The sequence below is a fragment of the Pelophylax lessonae genome (genome assembly GCF_965119305.1).
Source record: "Pelophylax lessonae genome assembly, chromosome: 3".
NCBI lineage: Eukaryota > Metazoa > Chordata > Amphibia > Anura > Ranidae > Pelophylax > Pelophylax lessonae.
Genome location: NC_138770.1, coordinates 667,002,762 through 667,026,963, shown reverse-complemented (window position 1 = coordinate 667,026,963; position 24,202 = coordinate 667,002,762). Strand labels below are relative to the sequence as shown.

The following is a 24,202-nucleotide window of genomic DNA, read 5'->3' as shown; positions in this document are numbered from 1 at the left end:
CAAACACAGACTTATCAGAACTAGCTCGCCAAATGGGTTCTTGTCATGTGATAATACAAATACATGGTTTACAAATCAGCGCCAACTATCACCATACCCAATCCTCATGAACCACACCAACTTACCAGAACCAGTTCCGGGGTATCGCGGCAAATCTTGATAATGGAAGCACAGGCGTGGCGGCGGACGCCCTTTACTGAGCGGGTCCTGGGGCCCTAGAGGACAAGAACAGTTAAATGGACTACATGGGAAGATTACAGAAACAAGAATACTTCAATTCAGAATGGGATTGACCCTTATAATCAAACATTTGATATTTTTATATTGCCCTTATGAACAAGGGGCCCTCAAGCACCGAAATGCTTCTTTTAAACAAACCCTAACTACTTCACACCCACTTATAACTAACGGGATGAAGTAGTTATACCAGGATGATCTCAGCAACTACGGGCATCATCCCGGTATTGAATTTTTCAGTCGGCGATTCAGTTTTTAGCAGAAGTGATCCAAGTGGGTAAATAGCCACCCAATAGCTTCTTCGGGTGGCAAAAAGGGGGTCCCCACCCCCCTCTGGCCGCCGCCTTTTGCCATCTGATAGAGCCCGGGAGCGATGTGCCTGGCAGGATCGGCAGAGAGAGGGACGGACTTTGTTCCTCTCTCTCTGTGACCCGAGAAACCGGGAGCGACGAGCATGTCCTCCCCTCCAGTTCCACCTCTTTGTTTACCTGGCCGTTAGCGCCCAAAAAAGCAACCAATCAGACCGATTTGTGCTGTATTGAGGCCAGAGGGGAGAATGGGGTCTAATAGACCCCAGATCTCTCCAGAAAGAGGACTTACCATTGCCCATGTGGTCACAAGGAATGTTGTTCATCCCTTATGATAGCAATAAAGTTATTTTGACGTGGAAGTAAAGTTGATTTGTAAGCAAATGGCTGCCATAAAATGATCCTCCTGCCTGTCAGCTGTTATGTTCACTGAGCCCTGCATGAGCAGCTCAGCGAAAATTTACGGCCCTGATCCATGCCGCGGCGATGTGACTCCCCATGGGCATGCGCGGGAGTGAGGTTTTTGCGGCCTGGCCTATCAAGTAGCTGAAGGCATGGGACCTGGAAGGAAGACCGGACGAAGATGGAAGCACCGGGGGCCTGGCGGATCGATCCCACCGCAACTCTGGAGGACACCATATGACAGGTAAGTCTGCCATAATGTACGAATATGCTGTGCATACTATCACATTATGGTATACCCCCCTGGGGGGGGCCTTAAAAAACAAATTTTAAAGCAGACTTTACCTCAGCTTTAAAGCGTTGCCTATGGAGAATTTTAACCACTTGCCATCTGCTCACTCGAGCACTACTGCGGCAAAGTGGCTGGATAACGTCTGATGACGTAGACCTACGTTAAAAAAAAAAAAAAAAAAACACCAAAAATTACAGAAATCTTTCTCTTAGTTAGTATTTTTTTTACAAACATATGTAGAAGAAAACAAATTGGCCGAAAATTTCAAAAAATTTTGTTTACATTTTTTTTGGGGAATTTCATATAAAAAAGAATGTGAAAAATATTGTTATTTTTGCAAAATTGACGCTTTTTTTTGTTTATAGCGCATGATAAAAAAAAAAAAAAATCGCACAGGTGATCAAATACCACCAAAAGAAAGCTCTGTTTGTGGGAAAAAAAGGACGTCAAATTCGTTAAGGTACAGCGTCGCACGACCGCGCAATTGTCCGTTAAAGTCACGCAGTGCCGAATCGCAAAATAGGCCCTGGTCTTTCAGCAGCCAAATCCTCCAGGGCTTAAGTGGTTAATAAGTGGCCAACTGAAATCCGACCCATAAAAAAAAAAAAAAAAATATATATATATATATATATATATATATATATATATATATATATATATATATATATATATATATATATATATATATATATATATATATATATATATATATATATATAATTTTTTTTTTTTTTTTTTAATGGGTCGGATTTTCAACCCGTTCATCTCGATCTCCACTATGAGCAGACTATATATAACATCAGAGCACAAGAAAAATAAAATTACAGAGCTAGAGAGTGCAATATAATCAGCATTTTTTACATGATCATTACCTTATTGTTCAGCTCAAAGGTGACAGCAGAGAAAAGCTGTGAACATGAGAAAAGACGGGGTTAATCACAAGAATTTTAAAAAGAAATCCTTCCATTATAGATGGAGGTTTTTCTGCTGATGTTTTGCCTTCCCAGCCTCTAAAAAGAGGTCATTTATTCTGGTCATTTCTATAAAAATGTAAGAAACCCTGTTACTGCTCACTTTTGGACTGTCTCTCTCTAATGGGCCATACACACTATAAGATTTTCTGAAGACTTTTTCCTTTAGATTTACCAAAACCATATAATATGAGGTCAAACCTAAACACTTTCAATTTGTATGCAATCAGGCCGGCCCTTGCACTAAATAGAAAAGGTAAATCTGAAGGAAATCTAACCACAAAAGTTGGATAGTGTGTATCCAGCTTAAGGCTGGCCATACATGTTCAACTTTTGTTGTACAATTTTCTGTTAGATTTACCACAAACCACATACTATGAGGTCAAAGCTAAACAACACTTTCACTTGTATCTAATTAGGCAGGCCTTCGTACTACATAGAAAATTGTAAGAAAATTGTATCGTGTATGGCCAGCCTAAGTGATTCTCTATACAGAGGCATAGGGACCAGGGTTCAGGAAAGGGGGAGGGGGGGCGCAGGGCCCTCCACCAACTTACTCTGTGTATTATGAATACAGAGCACACCTGTGAATGAAATTACTTTGTAGCACAGAAGCAATGTGCTACATAAACTTCCAGCTAGTCTGCCTCTAGAGAGCGCCACCTTCTGTCTACACCTGGGAAATATGAAATGCACACTTATATTTTAAAAGAAACCTGACATAAGAAAAAACAAATTTCTGAAATCTTGTGAAAATTACATTTGCCTGGCTGTCATACTGACAACAGTTTCAATCACTTGAGTCTGAAAAAGGATAACAGACTAGAAATTAGGACTTTAACCCAGTTTTTATTTGCTGCACTCTGGTTCCAGGACTATGAAGCCAGGCAAACAGCATTTTCAGAGGGAAGGCAGCAGTGTGAAAATTAGCCAGAGCCTCATAGGAGATAAATCGCAGCTCAGAATAGGTGGGGGAGAGTCACGTGACAAGAATGCACTCACCTTGGTTAGAACACTAGGCATGAAACCGTTCATATAGCGCACGAACGGGAAGAGTGCAGAGAGGTTGGTGAGGAGGCAGGACAGGATCAGGGGGTCCTTGGTCTGATAGCTGAGAACAGCTTGGAGAAGCTCCACACCCTTAGTGACAGGCAGATCCTAGGAGAAAAGATGGAAGGAAGATGGAAACCAAGTCAGAGATTCAGCTTTATCACTACCTATTTCCCAAGTTTGAGTGTAAAATTCCCTGGGGCGCCCAACCCCGGGGGTCAGATTCCCTGGGGCGCCCAACCCCGGGGGTCAGATTCCCTGGGGCGCCCCATATCCCAGGGGTCAGATTCCCTGGTGCGCCCCATATCCCGAGGGTCAGATTCCCTGGTGCGCCCCATATCCCGAGGGTCAGATTCCCTGGTGCGCCCCATATCCCGAGGGTCAGATTCCCTGGTGCGCCCCATATCCCGAGGGTCAGATTCCCTGGTGCGCCCCATATCCCGAGGGTCAGATTCCCTGGTGCGCCCCATATCCCGAGGGTCAGATTCCCTGGTGCGCCCCATATCCCGAGGGTCAGATTCCCTGGTGCGCCCCATATCCCGAGGGTCAGATTCCCTGGTGCGCCCCATATCCCGAGGGTCAGATTCCCTGGTGCGCCCCATATCCCGAGGGTCAGATTCCCTGGTGCGCCCCATATCCCGAGGGTCAGATTCCCTGGTGCGCCCCATATCCCGAGGGTCAGATTCCCTGGTGCGCCCCATATCCCGAGGGTCAGATTCCCTGGTACGCCCAACCCCGAGGGTCAGATTCCCTGGTGCGCCCAACCCCGAGGGTCAGATTCCCTGGTGCGCCCAACCCCGAGGGTCAGATTCCCTGGTGCGCCCAACCCCGAGGGTCAGATTCCCTGGTGCGCCCAACCCCGAGGGTCAGATTCCCTAGTGCGTCCAATCCAAAGGGTCAGATTCCCTAGTGCGTCCAATCCCGAGGGTCAAATTCCCTAGTGCGCCCAACCCCGAGGGTCAGATTTCCTGGTGCGCCCAACCCCGAGGGTCAGATTCCCTAGTGCGCCCCATATCCCGGGGGTCAGATTCCCTAGTGCGCCCCATATCCCGGGGGTCAGATTCCCTAGTGCGCCCCATATCCCAGGGGTCAGATTCCCTGGTGCGCCCCATATCTCGGGGGTCAAATTCCCAGGTATTCCTATTCACCCAGAAGTGCCAGATTCCAAATAACGTCACAGCATTGCTCAGGAAGAAACTTAAAAAAGCAATGGGGTAAACTAGCATGTATTATTTTTACAATAGTCGGTAAAAAGGTTCCAAGATACCCCCCCCCAAATAGCCAAAAACCGGTTACACTGCAGGCAACAACCTGAGCAGGAATGTGAGACACTCCATAAACTGTAAGCCGCGTACAGGGACCTGACCGTCATCTCACCTCTTTCCGGAGCACTCGTACGACCTGGTTGATGACACACTCGCAGAAAAACGTCATGGCTTCCCACTGTATGTATGAGGGTGACAAGAGGGTGCACAGTCCTTCTCCTGCTTTGGCTGCAATACAAAACACAAATGTCACCATACACAGCTGGTGAGATGTAAGGGATCACAGCACATTGGATCCACACATGGCTCACACAGACTGACCAGCAACAAAACACACCACACCTCCAGTGTTCACTACTCACAGCTATTTGGTCCTGGGTCCAGCGGAGCAGAAAGTTGGAACTGAAGCCATTCGGCAGCCATGTGAAAGCTGGCATGAGGATTCAAACGGCACGCCTGTCTCATCACATCCCCCATCATTGCTTTGAAATCTGAGTCATAAAACAGGGAAAACTACAACTAAATCCAACATGGGGACAAGATTCATAAACTATGGAAATCCTCCCCCCAAACTTCCCACTATCCCCAACCCTCTCATTGACCAGACACTATTCCCCCTCTACTAACTAGAGCAGAAAGGACAATACACTCCCCCCACCCTTCCATTACAGGGCAAATACCAACTATCCCTCCCACCCTCCACTGACCAGAGGAATAGGGGCATCCTGGTATCCCCCCCTCCACTTACTGGGGTGTAAAACACCCACTAACCTCCCCCCCTCTTACTGTCCCAAGGACAAACAAAATCCCACTCTTTTCTAATGATGGGGGGGGGGGGGGCATTTACCCTCTACAAACTTGGAGCAGCACTATCCCCTCTATTGAAAGGACACCCCATTAACCCCACCTTTACTGACTGGTGCAGAAAGGACACCCCACAAACCCACCTCTACTGAGTGGAGCAGCACAATCCCCACAGAGCAGAAAGGATACCCCATTATTCCCCCTCTATTGACCGGTGCAGAAAGGACTTCCCACTATGCTATTTCCATTGACAAGAGCAGAAAGGACCCCCCACTAACCCACCCTTTACTGACAGATGCAGAAAGGACCCCCCACTAATCCAACTTTACTGAGTGGAGCAGCACTATCCATACAGAGCAGAAAGGATACCCCATTATTCCCCCCTCTATTGACTGGTGCAGAAAGGACTACCCATTATCCTCTCTCCACTGACAGGAGCAAAAAGGACACCCCCAATAACCCACCTTTACAGACTGAAGCAGAAAGGACCCCCCCACTAACTTACCATTACTGACTTGAGCAGAAAGGACCCCCCCTTCCACTAACCCACCTTTACTGAGTGGAGTAGAAACGAACCCCCTAACTAACCCATCTTTATTGACTGGAGCAGAAAGGACCCCCTTCCACTGACCCATTTTTACTTACTGGAGCAAAATGGACCCCCACCCCCAATAACCCGCCTTTACTGACTGGGAGCAGAAAGGAACCCCCTAACTAACTCACTTTTACTGACCGGAGCAGAAAGGACCCCCCCCTAACCCACCTTTACTGACCGGCGCAGAAAGGACCCCCCACTAACCCACCTTTACTGACCAGAGCAAAAAGGACCCACCCATTTACTGACTGTGGGTTAGTAGGGGTCCTTTCTGCTCCAGTCAGTAAAGGTGGGTTAGTGGGGGGGACCTTTCTGCTCCAGTCAGTAAATGTGGGTTAGTGGGGGGGACCTTTCTGCTCCAGTCAGTAAAGGTGGGTTAGTGGGAGGGGACCTTTCTGCTCCAGTCAGTAAAGGTGGGTTAGTGGGAGGGGACCTTTATGCTCCAGTTAGTAAGGTGGGTTAGTGGGGGTCCTTTCTGCTCCAGTCAGTAAAGGTGGGTTAATGGGGGTCCTTTCTGCTCCAGTCAGTAAAGGTGGGTTAGTGGGGGTCCTTTCTGCTCCAGTCAGTAAAGGTGGGTTAGTGGGGGTCCTTTCTGCTCCAGTCAGTAAAGGTGGGTTAGTGGGGGTCCTTTCTGCTCCAGTCAGTAAATGTGGGTTAGTAGGGGTCCTTTCTGCTCCAGTCAGTAAATGTGGGTTAGTGGGGGGGACCTTTCTGCTCCAGTCAGTAAAGGTGGGTTAGTGGGGGGGACCTTTCTGCTCCAGTCAGTAAAGGTGGGTTAGTGGGAGGGGACCTTTATGCTCCAGTCAGTAAAGGTGGGTTAGTGGGAGGGGACCTTTATGCTTCGGTTAGTAAGGTGGGTTAGTGGGGGTCCTTTCTGCTCCGGTCAGTAAAGGTGGGTTAGTGGGGGTCCTTTCTGCTCCAGTCAGTAAAGGTGGGTTAGTGGGGGTCCTTTCTGCTCCAGTCAGTAAAGGTGGGTTAGTGGGGGTCCTTTCTGCTCCAGTCAGTAAAGGTGGGTTAGTGGGGGTCCTTTCTGCTCCAGTCAGTAAATGTGGGTTAGTGGGGGTCCTTTCTGCTCCAGTCAGTAAATGTGGGTTAGTGGGGGTCCTTTCTGCTCCATTTACTGACTGGAGCAGAAAGGACCCCTCACTAACCCAAGACAGAGTGGTAACATTTAACTCACAGTTGAAGAAGGTTACAAAATCCTCATCACTATCAAAGTCGAGTCGGGAATATTCACAGCTGGGACTGTTGTTCTTGGAAGGGAAACCCACCTGGAAAGGAGTGAAAATGTGGAGATGTTAGAAAACACACAAAGGAGGTTCCTCCAAACCTCCACAACTGAAACACACAGGAGAAACTGCTGAAAACTGTGTATTGAGGACATCTGCCCAACTTCCTTTGACCTCAGTGTGTGCCCAGCACATCTGATCTTCAACAGATGTCAAAGGGCTTGAGCTTCAAGAAAACCAACCAGAACAAACATGGGGAGCTGCTATTACCGACTTATTTTAGGCTCCATAGCAAACCTCTTTAGCTGGACTCCTGCACAGATTTGGAAGAAATACACACAGGCACCAAAATTCAAATAAGGACACAAGGGGGTTTTGTACTTAGACACTATAGGATATATTTACTAAAACTGCATGGTGCAAAATCTAGTGCAGCTCTGCATAGAAACTAATCAGCTACCAGGTTTTATTGTAAAAGTTTAATTGAACACGTTGAAGTTAGAAGCTGATTGGCTACCATGCACAGCTGCCCCAGAATCTGAGTGCACCACTTTTAGTAAATTTCCCCATTATGCTTAACCTGGAGTTTACTTTTTTTTTTGTTTTTTATTTCAATAGTTTTTATTAGAAAGATTTTTGCAATAACATACAACAGTATAAGAAAAGAAAAAAGGGAGGGAGCCTAAACATAGGCAACAGTGATATAAACTGACAGTGCAATAAAGTCCACAGTTGTATGAACTAGTTGCCATGCAAAACATAACACAATGGGGGGTGTAAGGGCAAGCAAAAAAAAAAAAAAAATTGCTAAATATAACATCTGAGAATCCATACATGCTCCCCCCCCCCCCCCCCACCCCAGTCAACCTCAGCCCGATAGGGTCCCGGGAAGCCAAGGGAACCCAAAGACCGAGGTGGGGCAGCCCCAGAGGACCAATGTCCCAAGGAAAGTGCAATTTAGGCTAAGCAATAAAGGGGGAAAAGGGGGAGAGGAAAAAGAAAGAGGGGAAGTTAAGAGGAAGGAAAGAGAGAGAAGAGGGAGAAAGGGAGGGAAGACACAAACATTGCTTAGAACTTGGACTGGTACAGCTAAGGGGCAACCCCCAAGGGGAGCAGGTACGAAAGCCTGCCCCACCTCCTGGAAAGCCCAAAAAGTACTGCTCAACCCAAGTCGGCCCAGGGGTCGGAGTTTACTTTTTTGGCCATACTTCTCTAGTGGGTCACAGGAGTACACTTTACTTTCATTCTCCCGTGACCCAGAATCCAATTTTAGCAGGCCATTGCAATATTGTCCAGATCCACCCAACTGGCTGATTGATGGCTGCCTCTGGGGGGTGACAGTGGCTGGCTCAGTCTTCCAGGAGCTCGCCAAGAGGCTGAGCCAGCTGCCAGTCCAGGCATCTGAACGGATCCCAACTGTACAGTCAGGATCAATCATGAGCCTGGCCTGGCTGAGTGACAGACTTTAACCCGCTTTTGGCTGAAAACAGGTCACAGGAGTGCAGGAACTAACTGAACTCCTGTGATCCATAAGAGAAGTAAGGCCAAATTAGCTTTATCCATACTTCTTTAACCACTTGCCTACTGGGCCACTTTTACCCCCTTCCTGCCCAGGCCAATTTTCAGCTGTCACACTTTTAAAGCAGGGTTCCACCCATATTTGCAAGTTGCTTTTACTCACATGCCCATCTGCATTGCAGCTCTAAATGGATATTCATTTTTTTATTAAATAATGTCCAGATATCAGCGTCATCGATCCCAGAAGTCAAAGGGAATCGCCTGATTCTCTTTTGATTGACAGGTTGCCATACAAACAGGGCGGGAACTCTCACTGCCATCGCTATGTCAACCAGCAATCAGACATTGCGTAGGCGTGAGATCGGGAGGTGCATGCTGGGTAGCCAGCTGCACCTAATCCAGGAAATAGACATGATGCCCAGAACTACGATGGCCCCCTGCCTGCTCCTGAGATCAGGTAATTTTTTCCAGATTAAAAAAAATACACACATAAATACATTTGCAACAGTATCCAGATAGTAATGTACAATCTGTGCCAATCATGGGGGTGCTTTTAGATAAAAACTGATTATGGTGACTGGAACTCCACTTTAAAGAGGTAGTAAAGGCATTGGTGGATACTGATGAGGCTTCATTGATGAAAAGGCATTGGTGGGTACTGATGAGGCTTCATTGATAAAAAGGGATTGGTGGGCACTGTTGGTGGAACTCAGTGCCCTGATTATCAGTGTGCATGTCTCTTTTAGAGAAGCCAGTTATTGGCTCTCCTCTCCTCATGTTTTGAGCATGAGGAAAGGAATGCTGATAACCGGCTTCTATTTACATCAGCTGTCATTGGACACAGCTGATTACAGAGTAAAGAGCGGCTGATTGGCTTTTTACCTCAAACTGTGACCAGCAGTGTCCGGACACTGATCACAGAGCGCGCCGCCTGCGCCCTGCAGCAGGCGCAATCACAGGAGGCCATCATAGGACGCCCTCCCAGAGCGCAGTCGGCAAGTGGTTAAAGGTTTAGGTCCTCTTCATAAGAAGAACATTCAGTGACATACAGATTTTAGAGGAACAAAGTTCCTATCTAGAACTCACCCTGACCACATTGCTCATAGAAACTCGCAGAAATTCTGGGACCATGGCCTGGAGAGCATTGTCCTTCGATAGTAATTCGTGTCTGAAGAGAGACCCCCACGTCATCATGGTGGAAGATTTCAGAAACTAAAAAAAAAATAAAAATAAATAAAAATAAATTAGCACCAGAGCCTTTCCAAAATGTGCAGAGTTCAGTTGAGAGACATTCGGGTAGAGCGGCGTTTTCTCACCTGGCTGGGATGTGAAGTGAAATCCAGTAGAGATTTCAGGTATTTGTCGAAAGTCATCGGTATCTTGATCTTATTCTCAGGAGACTGGGAGGAAGGAAGATGAGGGGGGAGGATTAGGAGATCTGGGTTCAATAAGTGAAATGTCACAAAGACCAGGTTCAATTCTTACCGCCGTCAGGGCGTACAGCTGGCTGCCCAGAGCGCACACCACTTGACAGAGCCTCTTCAGGAAAACATAGCGCTTCTCCTGTAAGCCTTCCCCGTGAGCCTTCCTGGTGAGGAGACAGAGAAGGAAACCGGTCAGAGCAGGAGAGGGGTGTGGCCTATATATGCGTTTGTGGCGACAACTGGGACTAAGACTTTGGAAAAACTTTATTTTGCCTTCCCTGATTTCTCCTTCCCTTCTCATCAACACACTAACAACATTTTTTTTTTTTTTTAACCACTTAAGCCCCGGAAGATTTTACCCCCTTCCTGACCAGGGCCTATTTTGCGATTCGGCACTGCGTGACTTTAGCGGACAATTGCGCGGTCGTGCGACGCTGTACCTAAATGACTGATATCCTTTTTTTCCCACAAACAGAGCTTTCTTTTGGTGGTATTTGATCACCTGTGCGATTTTTTGATCATGCGCTATAAACAAAAAAAGAGCGTCAATTTTGCAAAAATAACAATATTTTTCACATTTTTTTATATGAAATTCCCAAAAAAAAATTGTAAAAAAATCAAAATTTTTTAACATTTTAGGCCAATTTGTTTTATGCTACATATGTTTGGTAAAAAAAAAAAAAAAAAAAAAAAAAAAAAAAAAAAAAAAAAAAAAAATCGCAAAAAGCGTATTTTGATTGGTTTGCACAAAAGTTATCGCGTTTACTAACAAAGGGAAAGATTTTTGTAATTTTTTTTTTTTTTAACGCGTAATGGCGTCGATCTGCGATTTTTTTTTGCGGTACTGCGACATTGCGGCGGAGGACAGATCGGTTCCTTGACTGACATTTTTGGGGTTACCAGTGACATTACTGCAGTAATCAGTGCTATACATATGCACTGTTACTGTAAAATGACACTGGCAGTGAAGGGGTTAACTTTTTGAGAGGGAGGGGTTATGTGTGTCCCTAGGGGCGTGATTCTAACTGATTGGCTGTGGCTTGAGGTGTAGGAACAGTGATCAACGGTCCTACATAGTAGAACCGTATGATCACTATTCCTACACAGGGGAGAATGGCAGGCGGCTTGTTTACATTAGCCGCCTGCCTTTCTCCCACTGTCACTCACAATCGCAAGTGACCGGCGGACATCGGGTCCACCGGGCAGACGCGCGGGGGACCGTGACTGCGCGGGAGCACGCCTCCTGCGGCGCGTGCTCCCTAGACCCTCACAGGCTAGCGATGTATCCCTACGTCGCTTTGCCTGTGAGGGGCTGACTGCCGACGTAAATATACTGATGGCAGTCGGCAAGTGGTTAAATAAAACTTGCTTTCATTAAATACCTCATTTTAGTGCTGGTTCACACTGATGCGATACAGGAAGCCGCATGAGATTTGGACGGGAACTGCACTGCATTCCTGTTCACCCAGGATTGGGCCCTGCCTCCAGCGCCAGTTGCAGTTAGAGCTGATATGTACGTTTTGGGAATTTGGGGGCTTTGCCCCCCTCCTCCCCTTTTTCCCTTTTCCAGTTTCGACTAATCATCATTGTTGGTATTTCTTACACTTCTATATTTTTTGTAGACCCATGTCATGCATATACTCCTGAGGAAGTGGCAATATAAGTCCACGAAATGCGTCGAGTCTGCTTGATGTCATGATCTTTCTCTATCAACATTTTAACCTTGTTATACGTTACCATGTTGGTTTTATATGAACCTGGATTTGGGGACCTCTTACGAGCTTTGTCACTATACTGATTTCACACTATGTATTTATATGTTTGTATACTCCATGTATCAATAAATGCGCTATTATTGACCTGCCAGTTGTGTCATGCCTCTCATCTAAAGTCCCAACCCTTCCTTTTAATTTCCTGTTCAAATCACATGTGATTCTTTCCAGTGCGATTTGAGCCTATTCATTTTGTATATGTCTCAAATCACACTGCACGTAAAAGGCGCAAGCACGTTTTTTTGCTGCGCTGGATTTGGATCGCATGGTCACACCAATGCGATCTGATTTCGCCAATCGCGCTGTGTTTTAAGGCCATTTTTTGCGGTGTCGTTGACTTAAAATTATTGTAAAGTGTTTTTTTTTTTTTTTAAGTAACAAACAAACTCCTCTGTGCAGTTGGTTTTGCACAGGGCAGCCCGGATCATCCTCTTCTCAGGTCCATCTTCACTGCTCCTGGCTCCTCCCTCCTGTCGAGAGCCCCCACAGTAAGCAGTTTGCTATGAGGGCACCCGAGCCAAGCTGCAGCTCTGCATGTTCATTCACACACAGAGCAGCTGTTCGGCCCCGCCCCCTCTCTCCCGATTGGCTAAATTGACAGCAGCAGGAGCCAATGGCGCCGCTGCTGTGCCTCAGACAATTATGAGGGAGAGGACAAGGGACTTGTGGACATCGCTGGATAGAGACGGGGCTCAGATAAGTATTAGGGGGGCTGCTATACACAGGAGGCTTTTTTTTTTTTTATCTTAATGCATAGAATTCAATAAAATAAGAAAAAAAAAAAAAAAAAACGTTCTGCCTTTAACATTGACACCTGCAGCAGTTTGCATGAACGAAGTGTGATTTTAAAGCGGTGCAGGAAATGCACAGGAATCGCTGTGAATCCCGCACTGCATCAGTGTGACCCGAGGCTTAAACCTGATGATGTTATAACAGAGTCTCTGTACTTCTCTATGCAGTGCAGACAGATCATGGCTGCTGGGAGGGGCTGGCAGGGTGCCTTTAAGAAGCTTCCTGAAAACATCAAAGCACTCTGCCTTGGTACTCCTCTCAAGAGCACTCTGCCCTGATGTAGGCAATAGGCTGGCCCTTGGAAGGTGCTATGCAAACAATAAAATGCCTTGGATGGGTGAATGTCAGTCTGGAGAGGTGGGTTTTCTATAGTAGGCTGTATTTGCATGTGGACCACCCTAGGTAAATCCCACATGTGATGCTGAGCCTCCAAGGTGGAAAGAACTTAAATCCAATGAATGAAAGGAGTGGGCAGGGACAGTCAGGTTAGATGATGCTGGATGCCCTCCAGCCAGGAAATGACGGGAGGAACCCGATCCTTCACACTTTAGGCTCTACCGAAAACTTGTCTAATCCGCTTAGCAAATACCTACTAACTGGACAAAAGTCTTAACTAGACCAGGAGTCTCCAAACTTTCTAAACAAAGCCAGTATACTGTCCTGACTGAGGCCAGTGGGAGTAGAAAATGTGTTGTTACTGGGACGAACAGCGGCCCCCCGAGGCCGCAGTTTAGAGACCGCTTAACTGGAGAGTGTGAGGCCAGTGGTCTCCGAAACATAACGCTCAAGGCCGAGATTTGTCTTTTATTGCTATAGAAGGCAGAATGTTGGTCCAGACTAGACTGAAGAAAGGACAAAATACAACCCATGGAGTCATTTTTTAGGATGAAAACGTACCTCAACTCACACCAAGTAAAGTAGGTCTGCAAGGTGCAAGAGGATACTTTATGAAAGTTATAAAGGGGGGGATATCCTTGAAGCCTTTGTATACCGGTGTCCAGTCACTTGAAGGTAGCTGTATATAACCTGGTTGTAAAAAGATGAGCTACAGTCTCCTAGCCAAAACTCTAATAAAAGCATCCTTGTGACTTGCAGCATCTAATTTGGATGTTCCATCACCCCTCCACATAGTATTTACCTGTAATCTGACATTATAAATCTCCTCTGGATATTCTGTTAGCGGCATTTGGAGACAGAGCTGGGACAAGGGGTGGGCAGGAGGGGCAGTGGCCTAAAGCATTGAAGAGCAAGGAGGCAAAAGGGACACAGCAGGGACATAGCAGTGTAGCACGCATGTAGTAGCAGCACGTGTGTATGTAATAGTAGTAGTAGTAGTAGAGTGTGTATGTAGTTGTAGTAGAGTGTGTATGATGTAGTAGTAGTAGTAGTAGTAGCAGTGTAGTGCATGTTTATGTAGTATTAGCAGTAGTAGTAGTGTAGTGCGTGTGAATGTAGTAGCAGTAGTAGTGCAGTGCGCATATAGTAGTAGCAGTAGTAGTGTAGTGCGTGTGAATGTAGTAGCAGCAGTAGTTGTAGTAGTGTAGTGCGTGTGAATGTAGTAGTAGTAGTAGCGTAGTGTGTGTGAATGTAGTAGCAGCAGCAGTAGTAGTAGTAGTAATGGGTGTAGTAGTAGCAGTAGTAGTAGTGTAGTGCGTGTGAATGTAGTAGCAGTAGTAGTGCAGTGCGCATATAGTAGTAGTGAATGTAGTAGCAGCAGTAGTAGTAGTGTAGTGAGTGTGAATGTAGTAGCAGCAGTAGTTGTAGTAGTGTAGTGCGTGTGAATGTAGTAGCAGCAGTAGTAGTAGTAGTGTAATGCGTGTGAATGTAGTAGTAGCAGTAGTAGTAGTGCGTGTGAATGTAGTAGCAGTAGTAGTGCAGTGCGTGTGAATGTAGTAGCAGTAGTAGTGCAGTGCGTATATAGTAGTAGCAGTAGTAGCGGAGTGTGTGTGAATGTAGTAGTAGCAGTGTAGTGCGAATGTAGTAGCAGTAGTAGTGTAGTGTGTGTGAATGTAGTAGCAGTAGTAATGCAGTGCGTATATAGTAGTAGCAGTAGTAGTGTAGTGCGTGTGAATGTAGTAGCAGCAGTAGTGTAGTGTGTGTGAATGTAGTAGTAGCAGTGTAGTGCGAATGTAGTAGCAGTAGTAGTCTAGTGCGTGTGAATGTAGTAGCAGTAGAAATGCAGTGCGTATATAGTAGTAGCAGTAGCAGTGTAGTGCGTGTGAATGTAGTAGTAGCAGTAGTAGTAGTGTAGTGCGAATGTAGTAGCAGTAGTAGCGTAGTGCGTGTGAATGTAGTAGCAGTAGTAGCGTAGTGCGTGTGAATGTAGTAGCAGTAGTAGCGTAGTGCGTGTGAATGTAGTAGCAGTAGTAGCGTAGTGCGTGTGAATGTAGTAGCAGTAGTAGCGTAGTGCGTGTGAAAGTAGTAGTAGTGTGTGTGTGTGTGTGTGTGTGTGTGTAGTAGAGTAGTGCGTGTGAATGTAGTAGCAGTAGTAGCGTAGTGCGTGTGAAAGTAGTAGTAGTGTGTGTGTGTGTGTGTGTGTGTGTGTGTGTGTGTGTGTGTGTGTAGTAGAGTAGTGCGTGTGAATGTAGTAGCAGTAGTAGCGTAGTGCGTGTGAAAGTAGTAGTAGTAGTAGTGTGTGTGTGTGTGTGTGTGTGTGTGTGTGTGTGTGTGTGTGTAGTAGCGTAGTGCGTGTGAATGTAGTAATAATGTAGTGCAGCGCGTGTGAATGTAGTAGTAGTGTAGTGCGTGTGTATGAAGTAGTAGTGATTTGAGTTTATACTCACTGGGCAGCCGTCATGATATAGTGCATGGGACTGTCTGCGAAGAGGTTGAGAAGAGGTGTTCGGTCCTCCAACTTGCCCTGTACAAAGAACAATCACTCATGTTACTGGTACAATCCCGTGTTCACAATAAATTAAAGCCCTGCAGCACTAAAACAGGAAAGTCATTGGAAAGGTGCTAGACAATTATTTTTACTTTTATCAGGAAAAAAAAAAAAAAAGCAGGATGCCGGTACGCACCACCACTGCGGGAAGACAAATTACCATCAGATGCCTGGCACCTCTCAGACCCTTTTCATGATGTATGATAGAATATCTGCACTTGCTCACTGTAAAGGGAAAGATCGTATAGACTCCATAGCAGACATGGAACATCCTCTTACCTTCCTGCTGACAGCGATGAGCAGACACTCTGCTGCCTCCACCTGCAGATCCTCCTCAGCCAGCAGAAGGCACAACATCTGCAGCAGCTTACAGTCCTGGGCAGTAATATGACTGATGGACACCCAATCGATGTATCCTGCCAGCGTGTTTAGAGTTGCCAACGCCACCCGGCACAGTCCCTGGCACTGAAACAACATTGGACACATGAGAACAGCAGGAAGACCAACAATAATGATAGGGAGTGGCATGGAAAAAAAAAAGAAGGGGGTTCAGAGATAGTAGGGAAGTGTAGGAAAGAGGCCGGCCGATAAAAAGGCAAGGGGACAAGGGGCCGGCCGATAAAAAGGCAAGGGGCCGGCCGATAAAAAGGCAAGGGGACAAGGGGTTCGGCCGATAAAAAGGCAAGGGGACAAGGGGTTCGGCCTATAAAAAGGCAAGGGGACAAGGGGTTCGGCCTATAAAAAGGCAAGGGGACAAGGGGGTCGGCCTATAAAAAGGCAAGGGGACAAGGGGGGTCGGCCTATAAAAAGGCAAGGGGACAAGGGGGGTCGGCCTATAAAAAGGCAAGGGGACAAGGGGGTCGACCTATAAAAAGGCAAGGAGACAAGGGGGTCGGCCTATAAAAAGGCAAGGAGACAAGGGGGTCGGCCTATAAAAAGGCAAGGAGACAAGGGGGTCGGCCTATAAAAAGGCAAGAGGACAAGGGGGGTCGGCCTATAAAAAGGCAAGAGGACAAGGGGGGTCGGCCTATAAAAAGGGAAGGGGACAAGGGGGGTCGGCCTATAAAAAGGGAAGGGGACAAGGGGGCCGGCCGATAAAAGGGAAGGGGACAAGGGGGCCAGCCGATAAAATTGAAGGGGACAAGGGGGCCGGCCGATAAAAGGGAAGGGGACAAGGGGGCCGGCCGATAAAAGGGAAGGGGACAAGGGGGCCGGCCGATAAAAGGGAAGGGGACAAGGGGGCCGGACAATAAAAGACAGGAGACAAGGGGCCGGCCGATAAAAGGGAGGGAACAAGGGGAAGGCAATGAAAGGGAGGGAACAAGGGGAAGGCAATGAAAGGTAGGGAACAAGGGGAAGGCAATGAAAGGGAGGTGGGAATGAAGGCGAGAGGCAATGAAGAGATGGGGGCCAGTGATAAAAGGGAGGTTGCCAAGTTGCAAAGGAGGGGGCCAGTAATAGAAGGAACGTAGGAGGGCACGTAATAGAAGAGAGAGGAGCCAAGGATGGAATGGAAGGGAGGAAAGGGAGACATCTGCATGAAGGGAAGCGGGTTGGGATGGGCACACGGGTGATGGTATTCTTTGCTATGCAGGCTGTCCTCACCTTGTCCTTCTGTGTGGGGTCTCCTTTCTGCAATAAATAAGCACAGAGAACATTAGAGATGAGGACGAAATCTCATATTTTTATCTGAAATGTTTAGTTTTCAGGTAAATCCTCCAATATAAATAGGATACGAAAATTTCTAGCAAACATACCAGCTGCTGATAATGGTGCACGCTGTCTGCCAGGATTCCCAGCATGAAGGTGAAGAGCTTGTCCATGTTTTGTGTCATAGTAGACTGGATGTCCCTCCGCCGCTGGGTCGGAAGAGTCTGAAAGGTCACCACGTCTTCTGCCAGTCGCAAGAGGATGAACATGACCAGCTCTGTTTGCACTTCCTGCAGAAATAAGATGGGGTGTCACACACAAAGTCCCACATTTTCCGACCCCCGTCTCTCAATGGGCAGAACTGTGAGCACATTAGGTATACAGAAGAAGGGACTGAACACACATTTAGGCTCTTTACCCCATTCTTGGTGAGAGTGTCCAGCTCGTTCAGCATGTCTGGCCAGTGCTGAGGCCATTCCCGCTTTATCATCTCTACCACAATCCTGGCCAACACATCCTTGATGTGACCCTCTTCTTCCAGGATGGGGCGAATACCCTGCAGAGGATTTAAAGTGTCAAACTCAGACTGAAACTTCTTTACATGATACAGTAGAGGACCATCATGGGACTAAGATCTTCCATAGATGTTACTCGAAATGTGTATTGGCTCGTACTGGATGCTAATATCAGCCCGGAGTGGCCACTACTAAGCTGGAGCCAGAGGGAGATGCATTGTTAATGCGCACGGTTTGAACGGTCCAGAGCTGCCTCAAGAGGGCGCATTATCGTGAAATTCAACCCCCGTTCTGCAAGCGGCAGGACAGAGAGAAAAAAGAGGGGCCAGAGGTTTATCTGGAGAGGACCCCCAATAGTTGTACCTGTAAAGAGGAGACCTTCTCTATTTCCAAAAGGAGGAGCTATAGTATAGCGGGATTTTCTGGAACTTACACTTTAAGGTGGATGAACAGAATTTGACAAAAACGGAAGGCCAGGTTCGTAAATCACTTCTTCTGTGATTGTCAAACATTCTGAAAGTGAGCTGTTATGTAGCATTATCAGCGGGGATTCAGAAGGCAACATCCTTAAAAAGTAAGTAGAGAATATAGAAGAACATAAGGCACCCCAAATGCCTGCTATATGGGTGGGGAGACCCTGGTGGGTGATTGTGGTAGGGGCCTAGAAGTCATATAGCCAAGTCCATAATATGACAACAAACCCATAGGAGAACCTAAAATACGTCACATTGAGGGCTGTATGGGGTCCAACCTTCTCTAGTCACTGGCGGTATATGGCAGTAAGCAGTGGAGAAGACTTACACCAGCGATGAGGCCCATCACACTGTCCTTCAGACACACCTTCTCCTCTCGCGCCATGGCATTCCAGCGGAACCTGCAATGAAGGAAGACACACAGACATGAGGATTTCTCTGCTCCCTGGGTAGTAGAAGAATATAATAAGGTCATACAACAGGATACCCCACTGTAAGTTCACCATACACAGCAGGAGGAGTGAAAATCAAACAAAACTTCCATATAAATGCATATACCCTCTTCTAATGAGGCATTTATCTTTTTTGCTTCCTTTCGGCCTGTCAAATATACCATGAGAAACATTTTGTTATATCCCTTTGAAAAGTAAAAATAAATACCTGTTGATCCTGCCAGACATTTTTACTTGTCAGGTTGTTTGACATCCATAGATTAAGGCTCCATTCACACCCGATTGTGGGCGGAATTGCCGCAATTCCAAATCGCTGCAAGACGTGTTTGCAATGCTATTACTTCTAATGGCATCTCAATCGCATCGTGATTTGGCTGCAATTGCCTCGCGGCAACTCGCAACGCACGAAACGGTCACCCAAAAGAAGCTTGTGTTCCTTTTTGAGCAACAAGCATCGTGACTCACTGCACGACAATCGCTGCAAAATCATGGCCCAATTTGTGTGCCATTAAGAAGTAATGGCATTGCAGAGGTGTCAGATGACAGCGATTTGGAATCGTGCCGATTCCGCTCGCGATCCGGTGTGAATGGAGCCTTAAGCTCACCCCTTTGAGCTGCAGAAAACATATGAAACAGAGTAGCTACAAAAGTAACAATGTTAATTTGTATCTCTCAATTTCCCATCTGAACTTTGTTTATAAACAATTTTGTATCTATTACTGTCTGATCAATGTTTATAAAAAAATGTTAATTTGTATCTCTCTTCCTCTGATCAATGTTTATAAACAATGTTACTTTGTATCTCTCTACCGAAGATCGATGTTTATAAACAATGTTACTTTGCATCTTGCTATATCTGTCTGATCAATATTTAAGAACAATGTTACTTTGTATCTCTCTATCTCTGATCAATGTTTTATAAACAATGTTACCTTGTATCTTTTTATATCTGTCTGATCAATGTTTACAAACAATCTCTCTCTGATCAAGGTTTATAAACAATGTTACTTTGTATCTTTCTATATCTATCTGCTCATTGTTTATAGAAAATGTTACATTGTATCCATCTCCAGCCTGAACAACGTTTATAAACGTACTTTGTATCTCTCTATTGCCTGTCTGTTCAAAGGGAGAGCAATACAAAGTAGCATTGTTTATAAAACATTGATCAAGGTTTATAAACACCAACGCAGAGGCCCCTGCGTTTTCCTAGAGCACAGCCAGTCGCTCGTCTCGGTGGAGAAGCCGTTGGGGATTTTACACCTCAGCACACAGGAGATACGAGGCTCTTGTGCATGAGTCCCTGTGCAGGAGGCCTTATTTCTGGCTGGAGTTCTGCTTCAAGGTATCCAATCACTCAGAAATGAATATTTATTTTATACTTCTATACACATCGGAAATGTAACACCAATGAATGTGTGAATGGGCTGACAGCATCCCATCTATCCCTTTTCTGTTATAACTAATCAATAAAAAAAATAAAAACAACAAAATTAAAACACTAGCCAAAACTTAAAATAAACTTTTTAGGAAGATTAGATGCGGGGTTTCCTGAGTGAGTAGGAGTCACCCAGCCATGAATGACAAGATTAGCAGCATTGATGCAAACCGCAGACTCAGTACACCGGCTCTGCAACACTCCGCCACTCATGCAGAACCCGAGGTGAACGCAAAGCAGGTGCACAACCCAAATCCTCAACAGCATACACAGTGCGCCGGCTGTACACAGACCGTACACCACACTATATATATATACAGAATCCTGGGTGTCCCAACAACAAAACTGACCCAACCAAACGCAGGAGATGTTCCTTACTTGACTACATGCTCCAAAACCTGCAGACCAAAGTGCCTGATGACGGGTGGCTGAGTCTTCTCTGCCAGCTGCAGACCGCAGGGCACACACATGGGGCAAGTTTCCTTGAAGTCCTCACAGAACTGTAGAGAGAAATACAAAATATACGCATGAGCTTTATAGTCCAATTCACTTCCTTCTGCTCTACACCATCAACTCCACTGCTGTGCATAAAATTCCAAACGCCACCTCTGCTGCCTTAACTTGTATCCCTAGAATCCCCTTCTTTATACAATACGTCCCCAGTATACCCCCTCCACATTCCACATCACTGGTACCCCGCTCCTCCTCCACTATACCAGTATCCCCCCCTGCCCCACATTCTGCACTCCCTGTATCCCCCCTCCTCCACACTCTGTACTCCCAGTATCCCCCCTCCTCCTCCACACTCTGTACTCCAGTATCCCCCCCTCTTCCTCCACACTCTGTACTCCAGTATCCCCCCTCTTCCTCCACACTCTGTACTCCAGTATCCCCCCCTCCTCCTCCACACCCTGTACTCCTAGTATCCCCCCTCCTCCACACACTGTACTCTCAGTAACCCCCCCCTCCACACTCTATACTCCCAGTATCCCCCCGCCACACTCTGTACTCCGAGTGTCCCCCCTACTCCTCCACACTCTGTACTCCCAGTATCCCCCCTCCTCCTCCATAGTCTGTACTCCAGTATCCCCCCCTCCTCCATACTCTGAACTCCTAGTATCCCCCCCCTCCTCCACACTCAGTAATCCCAGTATCCCCTCCTCCACACTCTGTACTCCCAGTATCCTCTCCCCTCCTCCACATTCTGTACTCCCAGTATCCCCCCTCCTCCATACTCTGTACTCCCAGTATCCCCCCTCCTCCATACTCTGTACTCCTAGTATTCCCCCCCCCCCTCCATACTCTGTACTCCCAGTATCCCCCCTCTTCCATACTCTGTACTCCCTGTATCCCCCCCTCCATACTCTGTGCTCCCAGTATCCCCCCTCCTCCATACTCTGTACTCCCAGTATCCCCCCTCCTCCATACTCTGTACTCCCAGTATCCCCCCTCCTCCATACTCTGTACTCCTAGTATTCCCCCCCTCCATACTCTGTACTCCCAGTATCCCCCCCCTCCATACTCTGTACTCCCAGTATCCCCCCTCCTCCATACTCTGTACTCCCAGTATCCCCCCTCCTCCATACTCCTAGTATTCCCTCCCCCCTCCTCCATACTCTGTACTCCCAGTATCCCCCCTCCTCCATACTCTGTACTCCCAGTATCCCCCTCCTCCATACTCTGTACTCCCAGTATCCCCCCTCCTCCATACTCTGTACTCCCAGTATCCCCCCTCCTCCATACTCTGTACTCCCAGTATCCCCCCTCCTCCATACTCTGTACTCCTAGTATTCCCTCCCCCTCCATACTCTGTACTCCCAGTATCCCCCCCCCTCCATACTCTGTACTCCCAGTATCCCCCCTCCTCCATACTCCTAGTATTCCCTCCCCCCTCCTCCATACTCTGTACTCCCAGTATTCCCCCCCCCCTCCATACTCTGTACTTCCAGTATCCCCCCTCCTCCATACTCTGTACTCCCAGTATCCCCCCCTCCTCCATACTCTGTACTCCCAGTATCCCCCCTACTCCATACTCTGTACTCCCAGTATCCCCCCTCCTCCTCCTCCATACTCTGTACTCCCAGTATCCCCCCTCCTCCTCCATACTCTGTACTCCCAGTATCCCCCCTCCTCCATACTCCTAGTATTCCCCCCCCCTCCATACTCTGTACTCCCAGTATTCCCCCCCTCCATACTCTGTACTCCCAGTATCCCCCCCCCCTCCATACTCTGTACTCCTAGTATTCCCCCCCCCTCCTTACTCTGTACTCCTAGTATCCCCCCCCCTCCATACTCTGTACTCCCAGTATCCCCCCTCCTCCATACTCTGTACTCCCAGTATCCCCCCTCCTCCATACTCTGTACTCCCAGTATCCCCCCTCCTCCATACTCTGTACTCCCAGTATCCCCCCTCCTCCATACTCTGTACTCCCAGTATCCCCCCTCTTCCATACTCTGTACTCCCAGTATTCCCCCCCCTCCATACTCTGTACTCCCAGTATCCCCCCTCCTCCATACTCTGTACTCCCAGTATCCCCCCTCCTCCATAATCTGTACTCCCAGTATCCCCCCTCCTCCATACTCTGTACTCCTAGTATTCCCCCCCTCCATACTCTGTACTCCCAGTATCCCCCCCCCCTCCATACTCTGTACTCCCAGTATCCCCCCTCCTCCATACTCCTAGTATTCCCTCCCCCCTCCTCCATACTCTGTACTCCCAGTATCCCCCCTCCTCCATAGTCTGTACTCCTAGTATTCCCCCCCCTCCATACTCTGTACTCCCAGTATCCCCCTCCTCCATACTCTGTACTCCCAGTATCCCCCCCTCCTCCATACTCTGTACTCCCAGTATCCCCCCTCCTCCATACTCTGTACTCCCAGTATCCCCCCTCCTCCTCCATACTCTGTACTCCCAGTATCCCCCCTCCTCCTCCATACTCTGTACTCCCAGTATCCCCCCTCCTCCATACTCCTAGTATTCCCCCCCCCCTCCATACTCTGTTCTCCCAGTATTCCCCCCCTCCATACTCTGTACTCCCAGTATCCCCCCCCTCCATACTCTGTACTCCTAGTATTCCCCCCCCTCCTTACTCTGTACTCCTAGTATCCCCCCCCCTCCATACTCTGTACTCCCAGTATCCCCCCTCCTCCATACTCTGTACTCCCAGTATCCCCCCTCCTCCATACTCTGTACTCCCAGTATCCCCCCTCCTCCATACTCTGTACTCCCAGTATCCCCCCTCCTCCATACTCTGTACTCCCAGTATCCCCCCTCCTCCATACTCTGTACTCCCAGTATTCCCCCCCTCCATACTCTGTACTCCCAGTATCCCCCCCTCCATACTCTGTACTCCCAGTATCCCCCCTCCTCCATACTCCTAGTATTCCCCCCCCCCCCTCCATACTCTGTACTCCCAGTATCCCCCCTCCTCCATACTCTGTACTCCCAGTATCCCCCCCTCCTCCATACTCTGTACTCCCAGTATCCCCCCTCCTCCATACTCTGTACTCCTAGTATCCCCCCTCCTCCATACTCTGTACTCCTAGTATCCCCCCTCCTCCATACTCTGTACTCCCAGTATCCCCCCTCCTCCATACTCTGTACTCCTAGTATTCCCCCCCCCTCCATACTCTGTACTCCCAGTATCCCCCCCCCCCTCCATACTCTGTACTCCCAGTATCCCCCCTCCTCCATACTCCTAGTATTCCCTCCCCCCTCCTCCATACTCTGTACTCCCAGTATCCCCCCTCCTCCTCCATACTCTGTACTCCCAGTATCCCCCCTCCTCCATACTCTGTACTCCCAGTATCCCCCCTCCTCCTCCATACTCTGTACTCCTAGTATCCCCCCTCCTCCATACTCTGTACTCCTAGTATCCCCCCCCCCTCCATACTCTGTACTCCTAGTATCCCCCCCCCCTCCATACTCTGTACTCCCAGTATCCCCCCTCCTCCATACTCTGTACTCCCAGTATCCCCCCTCCTCCTCCATACTCTGTACTCCTAGTATCCCCCCTCCTCCATACTCTGTACTCCCAGTATCCCCCCTCCTCCTCCATACTCTGTACTCCCAGTATCCCCCCTCCTCCTCCATACTCTGTACTCCCAGTATCCCCCCTCCTCCTCCATACT

The 24,202-nt window shown here is 47.7% G+C and overlaps 1 protein-coding gene across 1 annotated transcript in view; it reads right to left on the bottom strand.

The window, feature by feature from the left end:
* XPO5 (exportin 5) overlaps positions 1 to 24,202 on the bottom strand; it is a 51,798-nt gene that overhangs the window by 26,596 nt on the left and 1,000 nt on the right. The window contains exons 2-17 of the mRNA XM_082252011.1: positions 20,450 to 20,571; positions 18,510 to 18,582; positions 17,612 to 17,749; positions 17,301 to 17,483; positions 17,149 to 17,175; positions 15,823 to 16,008; positions 15,443 to 15,519; positions 10,157 to 10,259; positions 9,988 to 10,071; positions 9,758 to 9,883; positions 7,105 to 7,195; positions 4,888 to 5,016; positions 4,638 to 4,753; positions 3,213 to 3,368; positions 2,112 to 2,147; positions 126 to 215 (exon numbers count right to left, since the gene is read on the bottom strand). Of these exons, the coding sequence (XP_082108137.1) occupies positions 126 to 215; positions 2,112 to 2,147; positions 3,213 to 3,368; positions 4,638 to 4,753; positions 4,888 to 5,016; positions 7,105 to 7,195; positions 9,758 to 9,883; positions 9,988 to 10,071; positions 10,157 to 10,259; positions 15,443 to 15,519; positions 15,823 to 16,008; positions 17,149 to 17,175; positions 17,301 to 17,483; positions 17,612 to 17,749; positions 18,510 to 18,582; positions 20,450 to 20,571 (1,737 nt within the window). The remainder of the gene's footprint in view (positions 1 to 125; positions 216 to 2,111; positions 2,148 to 3,212; positions 3,369 to 4,637; positions 4,754 to 4,887; positions 5,017 to 7,104; positions 7,196 to 9,757; positions 9,884 to 9,987; positions 10,072 to 10,156; positions 10,260 to 15,442; positions 15,520 to 15,822; positions 16,009 to 17,148; positions 17,176 to 17,300; positions 17,484 to 17,611; positions 17,750 to 18,509; positions 18,583 to 20,449; positions 20,572 to 24,202) is intronic.